Here is a 13,071-nt window from a genome sequence, read left to right as displayed (position 1 = left end):
TGCAGTACTTTGTGCTTCGCCTAGTAGTAAACATTTGAAGAAAATGCCCAATAGATATTAAAGATGGGTCCTATTAGTTAATTTACACCATAACTCTCCTAGTGCTGTTGTTGTCTGCATGATTATTTGTTTAACAGTGCCAATGGGCTTGTGTACAATACACAAGAATACAGTTCCTTCCTGGAGAGCAGGCAGTCTAAAAGATAGATATGTGCTGGGGAATCCGGTATTGGGGATAAAATAGTGGTTCTTGTATTCATTAATACAGAACAGGAAGGGAGAAGTTGACTAGGAATTATAGATATTTACTGCTTTTCTCAAAAAGGAAAAATAAATGTTTTACCGAATATATATCTGATTATGCATGTGTGTATATATATCTACTCTGTGTGCATGTGTGTGTAATAAAACCTGTGTAATCTTTTCCTGTAGAGAAAACAGTTGAACAAGGTTGCGTAAATAAAAACTTGGACCATTGTATCACCCCATTCAATGGGTGAAATCCTGACCCCTTTGAAGTCCATAGGAGTTTTGCCATTGACTTCAATAGGGCCAGTTTCACCCAATATGTAGGCTATACACGTAAGTACAACATGATAGAAGGTTCCGTTCAGAAATAAAGAGAAATGATCAGAGTTTTCCTTTGTTTCAAATATTTCCCAAATTTGTTACATTTTTTTTTAAATTCTGTTTTATCTGCTTGTCAGTTTTACTTTACTGCTGTCTAATATGCTAGTTTTGTCAACCAAAATGCCCTAGCAGTGTTGTCCTATGTGCCACTCATATTGCAGTGTTCTATTGTAATGTCTGTGCAAGGCCAGGGCATGGAAGGTATTCAGAGGCAAACCAAAATGGAGTGAAAGGCCTGCAGTGAGGAGGCTTTTTTATAGAAAGAAACCATGATAAAACATTCATTTGTTGTGTCCAGATAAACCTAGAGGAATTTTTATTTGGTTGTTTTTGAAGCTCCCTTTCTGCCTCTGAAACACAGTTGCTTGTGTTTTCCTCACACACATAGCACTTTTAATTTGCTGCTTCACTTTTAGGTTGTTTATTTTGGTGACAGCATGCATTCAGATATTTTCCCAGCCCGTCACTATAGCAACTGGGAAACGGTCTTCATCTTAGAGGAGCTTAGAGGGGACGAAGTTATGATACCTGTGGAGACTGAGTCTGAGCCCTTGGAGAAGAAAGGAAAATATGAGGTAAGGGTTCCTTGCAGCTGTTTCGTTGAACTAAAGGGAAAAAAAAAAAAAAAAAAAGGTTAGAAATAATTGTCGGGCCACCTGCACTAAGTAGAATAAGAAGAAGCCTACGAGTAGTGATGCAAGTCTTTTGGCAGTGCCTATATTTTTCATGCCCATTCATGGCTGTATCAAAATTATGCCATCATATAACAACTTGACATCATAAGGCCCCTATTTACAGCAAGGCAGCACTAGTGCCCTATGGGCTGCCATTTCCTGACACTAAGCTAGCTAAACCGTGGTTCAAGAAATGTGGGCTTTAGATTTTCATTCACATGAACCTTCACTGCTCCCATGAGCCAAATCTCTAAACCTGCTTACCTTCAGCTCCTGCAGTGGAAGCCAGTCATCTGAAATGAATTCAGGTGTATTCTACTGTGTATGTTCACAGTCTGCCGATGTTTCCTATTCACAAAGGGAAGCTTCTCTGAGGTTGGTCAACTACAGCCCCTTTGACAATCATCTTAAATAAATAATAAAAAACACTTTAAGTTAAAGGTAGCTGGGAAGAAGGTCCATTGATCCATGCCAGCACCACTATCAGCCCGAAACTCATCCAAAGAGATGTGGGGAGGATTGGGCTGTGGCCCCTTTCTTCTTTCCACTGATCAGCCGAACTGCCAGGGAAGAAAGAAAAGAGCATGCTGAACCACCTATGTAAAGGATGGCAGAGCTGCACCTGCAGCATACATCCCCATGGAACTGTAGGAGGTCTGCTGCAGCAAGGCTCCTCTGCATACCTACCCTTCCTGAACATAGGCACAACCTAGCCCTACACTTTAAGTGGGAGTGTGCCTCCCAGTCTGGGTAGACAGACATGCGCTAGCTCTGCTCGAGCTAGCACACTAAAAACAGCAGAGTGGATGTTGCAGCAGCACAGATGGCAGCACAGATTAGCCACTTGAATACAAGCCCTCCCAACCCCCTAATCTTTATTTATTTATTGTGCCACTGCCTGTGCTACTGCCTGTACCACAACATCCACATGCTATTTTTAGTGCTCTAGCTCCAACAGAGCTAGCTTGTATCTATGCCAGAATGGGAGGCACCCTCCCAGCTGCAGTGTAGACATACTGTTCTAATATTCTCTTATGTCTTCCTTAGAATTGGTGAGGTTAGGACTGTTTAGCCTCTCATGTTATAATCTCTAGCAAATGGGAAGACAGTGCTTCTCCATCTTGAGCTCAGATATTTGGAATTAGAGCTGTCAGAAAATGGGGAAATAATTTCACAGAAAATGGTGAAATTTTAAAATTGTTTCCATTTCAGAGTTCAAAAATGAAACATGTTCTCATTTGTGGGGGGATATTTTCATCTAAATAGTTTTTATATGATTTGTTTACTTGCCTGAAACTGAGTTTTTACTAAACAAAACATTTCAATGACAATTCCAATCTTTTAATAAATTTCGCAGAAAATTTGGCAAAAAAAAAAACCCCAAAAAATTGATAACACTGTATTTGTGAAGAGGCCATTTTTAATGAAAAATCTGTGCAAAAAATTTCAACCTGTTCAGTTTTGAATGTTTCTTCCTTTGATGTGTTCCTAAATACATCAGTGATACCCTTCTGACTGAGGATAAATAATGTTTTGTTACTTTTTGAAACTGTTTATTTTGTAGGGAGAAGTATTTCTTGCTATTAAAAATATAATTTGAGATGGGGACTAATACCAGTTCAGATATCTTTTTGTTTTTAATCATGTTGCATATTCAAACACCCATCCACCCTCATTTTTGTTACATTTTGGAGGGAGAACCGGGGGAAAGGGTGTAATGTGAAAAGTAGATACTGAAATATGAGTTTGAGTGAAATGGAGTAAAAATAAGGATTGTTTCTCCACATGCCCTCCTTTTATTATAAATATCAAATATATTCCTCTGAACTACACTGCTTTCTAAACTGAGTTCAAAGAAGGGCATCAAAGTAAGTGAATAAGTAAAACAAGTCATTAAAGTTCAGGTTCTTTCCTGTGTCACAGATGGGCAGGAAGGAAGGCAAACACAACCTTAAGTCTTCTAGCAAGAGGAATGCATTACTTAGTAAAAAGAAAAAAGTCATAGCTCTTTGTATAAGTTGTTAGAAAAATATGGATTACATTTATATTAATAACATTTTAAAAATTCTACAAGCTGTACTGCACAAATTCCATCTGTCTTCTAGGTGGAAACTCTGATTGCACTAGTTTCTCAAACTAATATTTCCAGCTTTTTTTTTTTTTTTTTTTTTTTTTAATTCATCACAATTAAGACAGTAACTGCTTGGTAAATGGAAATTACTAGTGATTCAACCAAGTCTTCTCAAGTATGTTAAATATGTAGTTAGGATGAATCATTTACTTCATTAAAACAAAAAACCAACACTTATTCACAATTTGTCTTCCTGTAAGTTTCTCGGAACCATAGCATAGCAAAAACTCTTAGTGTGCAAATAAATTTCCTAGCATTGTGTAATTTTGGGCTTTTATTTATTTGCACTGGATAAAAGGCATCTGACCTAACATCTGGTTTGTTTTTCAGAAGAAGCACTTTCTCTGTATTTGCAATTATCAAGTAGGAAATTGAGACTTTTAGATAAGAATTTGATGTTTTGCTAAAGGTGTAGTATCTGTGATAATAGAATGCAGTGTCTCAGTCAAATGCCTTCTCTCCCACACTGAATCTATGTTCAGCTTATATCCACTGCTGGTGACAGCAAGTAAGCAAAGGGAAAATGAATTGTGTTGATTAAAGGAATCTGAACCGAGGGGGCCCATGGAAGGTCAGTGGTATTATTGTATTGCTATGCTGTTCACAGGGGTCTGAACAACAGATCACTTCCATATCTCTACAATTGACTGCACAGGACTAACTTAACAGGACTAGTTCAAAACGATTCCCCTCAGACTCCTACAAAGATTTTTTTTTTAATTGTCCTAATCAACCTCTCCTGTTAGCCTTCAGGTGAAATGGGAAGAAAAGCTGTTTCAAAGCTTTCACACAAATTCAGTTTGTGTGAAAATTGTGTTCAAATAAATTATGGCTTTTAATTAATAATAATAATAATAATAATAATAATTAATAGTTTTGAAGTAGTACCCACAGTGTGCTACATGCTGTATAAACACATAACAGAAGGTGAATACCCTGTGGCTAAGAGCTAATAATCTTTACAAAATAAAAATGTTCTTACCTCCAATTTAAATAAACTTGGTGACGTTCCCCAATTTTTAGGTGTTTACATGAAGTGTGTATAGTTGAGGGACAACCCTTTTTCTAAAGCCGAGGTTTTGATCTAAGACTGTCATGGCTTCTTTAAGGGATGAGGAAGTTAATGCAAGGCATTTACAAAGCCACTTCTTTAGGGAACGAGAACAAAAACTTATTCCCTGGCCTCTTTTTTCTGCTCTCAAATGACTAATGTGTTTTTGTACCAAAGTAGTTTACAGAAAATGCCTGTTGTCTTCAGTGTCTTTTTTTTCAGGTGTTCAGCGTCTTGCAGGATCAGAATTCATGTGATTAAGGAAATTATTATTGTAATGTGACATCTTCTTTCCATCTTGATTCACTCCCCTTATATTCTTTATAGAGACTCTGTAAATGATGTTTGATTTATTTCCCAATCTTTCCTCTTTCTGTCTTCTCCTTTTCTGACCCATCATACTCTGGTGGAAAAGGCTGGCTCCTACTGAAATCCTAGGAAAAACACCAGCTGCAAGTATGTCCTTCACAAAGAAAATACAAATTTAATGAGTGCTCTTTTGTTTCCAGTTATATATAATGTTTCATCATTAAAAGAGTGAGAAAATTAAACAAAAAATACCCGTCACTCACAACCTCAGCAGCTAACAACTTCCATTTTCATTAGTTATTTTTGTCTTTATGCTTGTAACTAAATTCGTCATGCAAATCAGATGTAAAGTTGTGGTAATAGTTGTAGGTTTTTCAAGTGTGTGTCATAACAAAATGAACAGTTCATCAAGAAACTGTAGGAATTCTTCATGCTGCTCCTCAATCAGTTACAGCATATCACAAATAACTAGTGTGTGAAATTAGGATGTCCCTAGGTTTGGGAGGTTGGTTGGTTGATTGGTTGGTTTGAGACTTTTTTTTCTCCTTCTCTATTTCAAAAGTGTGGCAGACTCCCATCAGTGAAAACTCTAAAGACAATTGGAATGTGTCCCAGAATTTTGAAAGAAATGAACTCACAGCAGTTCCTCTGTGTGTAAAAACTCTGACTATAGGAACGCATGTAGTGACAGGAAATTACTGACAGATATTGTGGACATCAGCAGTGAGCAGGACCCTGTAAACACTCATTTTACAGAGAGGTTGTCTAATAGTTAGTTTTGGTTGCAAGCCAGGTCCCATGAGTTTTGTTCCCAACACTCCCTCTGAGTGACCTTGGAAAAATCACTTAATGTCTCTGTACCTGTTTACCCATCTTTAAAACGAGTATAATAATATTTACAGTAACCATCTGGGTGAGATGTTGTGAGGCTTACTGAATTTATGTCTGTGAAGCAATATGATGTCTTTGGGTGAAAGGAATTATTATATTAGTGCATAGCTAATGATTTATTGGACTGAATGGGAATTTTGTTTTAGAAATATCTAGTTATAGTGGTCACTAGTCAAACACCTGACATTTACACAATATTGTGGGCTTTTTCCTGTCACCTTTGGTGTTTCCTAGGCCCACATCCCACTGCTGATCTCAATGGTCTGGCTTGCAGGATCAGCCTGAGAGAGACCAAGAGCAGGCCTACCTGCTTCAGCCAAGGCCTTGGGCCTGCCTCCTGTACTCTCATCCCTACCTTCAGTAAGATCACATCCACATGCCTTTAGTGAGCCCTAAACTTGGTACTAAGTGTCTGGAGAATCAAGCCTTTTAAAGGTACTGTAAGGCTTAATCAAGGATTGTAATGTTAAACTGATGTCTTTAGACTTACACAGTATGGATCTGATCCTGCAGACACTTAGCCCCCTCAGCTGGTGTAAATTGTCGGAACTCCATTGAAGTCAGTGGAGCTCTGACACTTTACACCAGCTGAGAATTTGGCTCTTTGCACTGTACTTTGAGGGCAATGGGACTATTCACAGTAGTAACCACTATGCTCAATATCAAGTATTAGTGGGACCAGGCCCTATGATGGGTAAAAGACAATGGTGTGGCATAAACATGGATTCTATATTTGTTAACCAAAAAATTGACACAGCTGGTAAATAGTGCTCCTAAAAGATGTAATCACGGTGTGTGAACAAGACACCTATAGATTTTGCTTTTCTAAATGTTTGATTTTCAGTTTGATTTTTTCCATCATTCCCATTCTTCTTTTTGAGTGTTTATATTTGTTTTCTTTAACTCTTACTGACAACCCTACAACCCTACAGCTCTGCTCCCTTACTTTTTTATTTGCTAATCTACCATTTACAGATTGTGAAGTTAATGTTTCATCCAGGTTTTAGGACTGGTTTCCCATTCAGGTCTTTCATGTCACTCAGACTTTTGGCCATGTTCATCATGGGCTAAAGACATCTTACAATGTAGGGCCAGAATCTCTTCCCATCTTCTCCTTTTGACTAATCAGTTGATGCAAAGCAGCCGTGACTAGTCAGATGAGAATCCCCCCAGCAATTAGGTGCTGTCAGCTGGAGTACTGCAGGTAGAGTTTGCTCCTGCACCAACTACTCTCAGCCCCCAGCATAGAGGGCATGTTTGGAGAGGAGGAGGGCAGAGCAGAGAACAGCAGCATTCCACCAGTTTTTGGCTGACATATGATTCCTTAGGGACCATACAGAGCTGATATAAGTTCGAGCAGACCCTGGGCTGCTTCAGCTCAAGGCTGTTGCTGGAGTAGCTGTGGCTTCAGAATCAGCGATCTGTAAACAACTTTCAGATTCCAACCAGATCTTGGCACGGGTGAGAATCTAGTCCAAAGGCCTCTCCATTTACTCTTTTCATTTTAATAGATAGATAGTAGAAAGAGCACTACTTTGTAACTACAGTTAATAAAGGAAAAAGTGATAGTAAGCATTCAGGAAGCTTTTCAGAGATTAGGGAAAAAGAAATGTCTTGAATAAGTGGTCAAGGGGGCCTGTCAGAATTATTGTAATCAATGGTGCAATAGTATAGCGCAGTATTTTGAGGAAGCCTCTGAAAGACATGAGAAGAATTCTGTATTTGAGACTTTGAAGGTCCTAGTTGGATATTCATTCTTATGGCTTCTGCCAGTTAAGGACAAAAATGGAAAATATTAATAGGATATTGATGCACAACTTGAGCACTGGCATGAGCACTCTCGTGAATTCATAACTCCCACCAACATATAAACTACAAATTAGTCCAAAAATAAACCCAAATAAAAACAGGCTGGTAACATGAGAGGAAGTGATATTTGTGGTTGAACAGTTACAGAATGATAAAGCACCTGGTCTTGACAAAATTATATCAGAACAGCTGCAGAGTGGAGGCCCAAATTTAGTTCACTGGTTTTATCGAGTTGCCTAAACAGTTTGGGAAACTGGTCACTTTCCAGAAGGTTTGGAAAGAGGCTGCATCATCATTTTTTCAAAAAAGAGTGATCCACTTGCTCAAACAATAGAGGAATAACACTGCTGCCAGTCCTAGGGAAGGGGTTTACAGTCATACTACTGAATTGACTGAAATACTGTCCCAACCCAAAAATGACAGACGACCGCTGTGGTTTCTGTACAAACCATGCTATATACGCTCTGTGGAATGTTATTGGCAAGCCAGACTGACAAAAGGAAGTTAACATGGCATTTATAGACTCAGTGCATCAACCACTACTGTGGAAATTGCTGCGCCAGTCCAGGGTGCCTCAGGACTGAGTGTACCTAGTGGAGGAACTGTACCACGGTTGCATTACAGACTTGTTTTCAGTAAATCAGTGGTATGTCAGGGATGCATTCACTCACCAACCTTATTTCCTGTTCTAAGAACTTTCTGACCACAAAGTTGATTGAAACCAAAGAAGGCGATGGAAAGTTAAAGATTCTTTAGAGGATCTCAAGTATGCAGATGATATTGCATTACTTGGAGAGATTATTGACCAACTACAGCTAATGCTGGAAGAGCTGAGAAAAAATTAGATCCCTGCAGCTGTGCCTGCTGAGTCTCCTGATAACCTAAGGAGTCAGCTAGGCTGCCTGACAGATGCCCTGCCTGATTGGCTGAGGAAGTCAGCAGGGTGCTTCTTAAGCCCAGCAGCAGCAGTAGGTCGTTGGCTGCTCAACGCATATGTCCATGGAGACTCTGCCTCCCTGTGCTCTCCTCACTCTAAGCCTGCTCCTATTTTGTTCCTTCAGTGCTCCAGCCCAAATCCTACCCTGCACCCAGCCTTGTTCCCATTCTCCCAGCCCTGCTCCTGCCTTCCCTGAGTCCAGGTAATCCAGCTGTGTCCCTCGACTCTGATTCCTGGCTTAGACTCTGTCTCGACCCTTGGCTCTGGCATTCGGAGTCTGACTTATGTTCTGATCTTCAGCTCTGATCCCCAGCTCTGATTCTGCTTTGAGTTTGGGTTCTGGCCTTTGGACTCTGAGCACTAGGCCAGACTCCTGTTCCAACCAGGAGGCCTGATCACCTGCGATATGATTCCCTGACAGATTCTGTGGGACTTAAGATCAGTGATGATGAAATAAAAGGTGTGGATGCCTTTTATAAAATAGAAACGAATGATCTGCTGACGTGCTCCTAGATGGCAATAACATTGAATGGATGAATAGTTTTACATTAGGAGGCTCTATAACTGAAGAAGTCATGTCAGATCAGTCTTGCATCAATGACAGTTCAGTATCTTCAAAGGCATCTGTGTGGGTGGCAGGATGTCTGCGTGATAACTAAGATATGAGTGTTCAATGCAGTACTGATGACAACCCTGTTATATAGAGCAGAAACATGGCCATAAAAAACACCTGAGGAGAGGAAACTAAACAGTTTTCAGTTCAAAAGTTATGGTGTATCTTAACATCCATTGGTTTGATTTTGTTACAAATGAGGAGATACTTAGACGATCCCAGAAAGTTGCAGTCTTGCACCAGTTGAGAACAAGTAGACAGCAATGGTAGGGTCATGTCCAACGTGCAGAAGAAGATACGCTTTTACAGTATGTTTATAGAGGTGAGGTGAGGTGAAAGGAAGTAGAGCACAAGGCTAACCATGAATGTAGTTGGAAATGCAATTTTGAGAGTTTTAAGACGCCTAAAACCTTCCATATTGACTCTTGCTGAAGGAAGAAGACTTGCAAGGGATGGTTCAAGATGGAAATCCTTTCTACATGCCACCATGGCTACACCATAGCCAAGTGGATCTGCTGCTGCTTCTTAGGATTTGAGGCAAAGTGTTGCCATCCATATGGCTTTGGAGGTCAGACACTGGTTCTTAGAGGCTGTGGGATTTTTTCTGCCCAAATTGACATAAACAACATCTAAGTTCCTGTCAGTGGTTTACTAATATATTTAACAGCAAAAGTGAATGAGCAAATCTTTCTACTGCAGAAAAAAAATCTTATAATGTTGATTTATCTGGGATAAATGAAGGATGTGTATAAATTGCTAACGTGGCACCTCTTCACTGTCAATCTTTCCTAAACACTTTTTTTTTTTTTTTTTTGGTGGGGGATAAATGGGTGAGTGTTTTCCTGAAGAATCCTCTGTTTTACTGCGTGAAGAATATAGGATGGTAATGAGTGACAGGACTGCAAACAGGTTCTGAATAGTACTGCCCATGGATATCAACCAGAAATCTTTCACTCTGTGGAGGAGTGTGTGGAGTAAAAACATTTCTACCACATTCCTAGTCTCCCCCCCCCCCCCCCCCCCCCCGGAAAAAAAAAACTGCTGAGAAGAACTATTCCTGGGCAGGGGGCCCCAGAAAAAGGCATGCAGGCCAAATGTTTTTACGCATAATCCATTGGCTGGGCGATGATCCTGTTCACAATAACCACACACATTACTCATGGTCGTGCTAAGACTGCCTGTACAATGAGGCTGTGTGTGGGGCTGCAGCGGGCCAGAGTATGGGTGCATTCTAATGCTGGTTTTTGCCTCCAATTTTTTGAACCATATCGGGGGAAATTAATTACTAAAGGGTGTCCCAGATTTGCTTAGCAATTAAAAGTTCAAATGTGACTTAATCGCAGCCCTGTCTCCTGCACTGGAAGGCATTGTACTTTAGGAAGGTACAATGTCTTCCAAAGTTTGCTGCCATATAAGGGGAGCAAACCCAGTGCTTACATTCTGTAAGGGTGTGCAGTGTACACTACTTAGGATAGCTAGCTAGCTCCATTGCCAGGTGCTGGTGCTAGTGTGTGCTAGCAAGAAGCAGCCCTTGTGTACAGGAGAGTGCAGGGATTGTGATTGTGTCCCATCTGTGTGCAACAGATACAACCATGTTGGAGGTTCTTCGGCCTTCCTCTCTTTTGCATTCATGTGGAAGCCTGACAAAATCTGCTAGAGCTGGTTGACTTTTTATTTTTATTTTTTAATTCTTTTGCAACAAAAATCCCTTTTTACCAGCTTAATTAATTTCCTTTTACTTAAGGATTTTTTATTCATTCAAGATGTAGCTTTCAGATGTTCTTGTTGTTCTTACTATAGGGTTTACAGGGAATATCTGTAACTTTGCAAAAAACAAAAAGAAAGTCTGGGATTGTCTCTGGAGAGAAAGCTGACATTTTTATTCTAGTCATACTGGACCAGAGGGAAATTAAATGTGAAGAATGACTCCAATATTTAACCCACAACCTGTTGCTGAAGAAATTTTAATTAGGCATTGCAGACACCTGTCTCTTCTTCTTATCCCATTGCTGCTCTGTGGTCTGGTTTGTTTGAAATGCATTGCTGTCATCACTCTTGTAATGGGTGTGCAGGTGTGTCTATCACATAAATTACTTCCAGGTCTAGTATTAATGAAAATGTTTGTTGGCAGTCCCAACTAAAAGACTGAAGTATGAAGACTTAACTACTCATACCCCCTGTTGGTGGTCACTCTATGTCAGACTTACGGGCACACTGGTGATGTGGTGAAGTGAAATCCTACCTCACTGTTGCTTTCTGCTTTCCTGTTCTATAGATAGATTTTTCTTTCCAGGATTGCCAGTCTGGCACTCTTCACAAGCACAAATAATTTTAAAGGCTTCATGATTATTGGCTAATAGAAACTTTAGGAGGGTGTAATTTGAATCCATAGCCAGGGAATCTTTATGTGGTTTCAGTAACATGTAAGATCAATAACATTGACCTTTCCTTAACTGCAGGCTGAGTCTCTTCCTAGTCAGATATGGAACTCTGGTAATCAGGCATTGGGGATGAGACTGGGAGCTTCTTAAGCATACTCACAGAGTAACCCTGGTATCTTTTTATAGGGGTACAAGTGAAGGACAAAGCTTGGGAGTTCTCAAATTTGAGATCAAGGTTTGGTTTTACAATCAAGGCACCCTTTTCATTTGGAGATTACCGCAATGGGAAAATAATAAAATATGAGCACAGAAAATCCCCTAATATGTGGCATGAAGGCAGCCATTATATTTAACAATTTTTGTTTTGTTGGTTTGGTTTTAGTTCTGTTAAGAAGTTTGGGCTCTAACCCTAAGCCTTGTTCTCTCCCTATAGAGCAGTACAAGGGAGAAATTCCAGCTTCAAGATGGAGCAGTTCTCTCACTTGAAGAATGTCAGTGCATTTCCTCAGATTACAATTTAAATTGCTTAATGAATCTGGCATAAAGATCCACAGAGACAGAAGTATGATCTTTTTTCCCCTGCCAATAAGCAGGGCCCTGACCTGTATACAAAGGCTTGTATGTGCTTTTTTGAATAATCAACTGGATAATTGGTATTTGCTTTTTGCAGCTCTCCTCCAGCTGGAAAGTGAATTTTCATTTGATAGATAATCTAAATTGAACTCTAAATTGCCCTTAAAGATTTTCTTGGAAAGGTATTATTTGTGTACAAAGCAAACCAAAACAGCTGTCTTAATGGGTGAACAAAAGAATTGCTCAGCTTCTGGGTGATATGCTGTACTTGAAAACTAAAGCTGTTAGCTATCTCCACCTGTTCTCAGCAATGGAGAGAAACAAATATCTAGATCTGAATATGCCAATCAAACTCATTTTTTCTCTGCAAAATAGACGCACTTAGAGAAAGTAGCACCAAGGAGTGCTAAAAAATTATCCTGGTTTCCTGAGTCAGGTCAAGCTGATGAATCAATAGATTTATCTTGGTCAAAGATTATTGGCGTCTATCGGTCTGTCTACACTGCAACTAGACAACTGTAGCTGGTCTGTGCCAGCTGACTCAGGCTCACAAGGCTCAGGCTGTGGGGCTGTTTAGTTGTGGTGTAGATGTTCAGGCTGGAACCCAGGCTCTAGGACCCTGCGAACTGGGAGGTCCCAGAGCTCAGGCTGCAGCCTGAGCCCAAATGTCTACACTGCAATTAAACAGCCCCTCAGTTTGAGCCCTACAAACCTGTGTCAGCTGCAGTGTAGACAAGGCCGGCTCCAGGCACCAGCCGAGCAAGCTGGTGCTTGGGCGGCAGATTGAACGAGGCAGCATTCCGCCCAATCCTAGGGCGGCATGGCCGCTTTTTTTTGTTGTTGTTGTTCCGTTCCGGCCGCCCTGTAGGGGGCGGCGGCGTGGAGGACGGGAGCACCCTGCAGCAAGCCCGGCAGGGCAGTCCTCGTCCTTCCCTCCCCGCCAACCGGAGCGGAGCCCTCCCTGCAGGGGGCACGGTGGGAGGGGCCGCGTGGCAGCGTCCCGCTGTAGCCCTGGCCGCTCCCCTTCTCTCTCCCTCCCACCCGCTCCCTTTCTCTCTCCCCCCCCCCCCCC

At 40.7% G+C, this 13,071-nt stretch overlaps 1 protein-coding gene across 1 annotated transcript in view; it reads left to right on the top strand.

The window, feature by feature from the left end:
* NT5DC1 (5'-nucleotidase domain containing 1) overlaps positions 1-13,071 on the top strand; it is a 277,652-nt gene that overhangs the window by 179,073 nt on the left and 85,508 nt on the right. Inside the window, exon 10 of the mRNA XM_034765827.1 lies at positions 1,047-1,205. Coding sequence (XP_034621718.1) covers positions 1,047-1,205 — 159 coding nt within the window. The remainder of the gene's footprint in view (positions 1-1,046; positions 1,206-13,071) is intronic.

This window comes from Trachemys scripta, chromosome 3 (genome assembly GCF_013100865.1).
Source record: "Trachemys scripta elegans isolate TJP31775 chromosome 3, CAS_Tse_1.0, whole genome shotgun sequence".
NCBI classification, from domain to species: Eukaryota; Metazoa; Chordata; order Testudines; family Emydidae; genus Trachemys; species Trachemys scripta.
The sequence above is the reverse complement of the archived record's forward strand: the minus strand, read 5'-3'. Positions and strand labels throughout refer to the sequence as shown.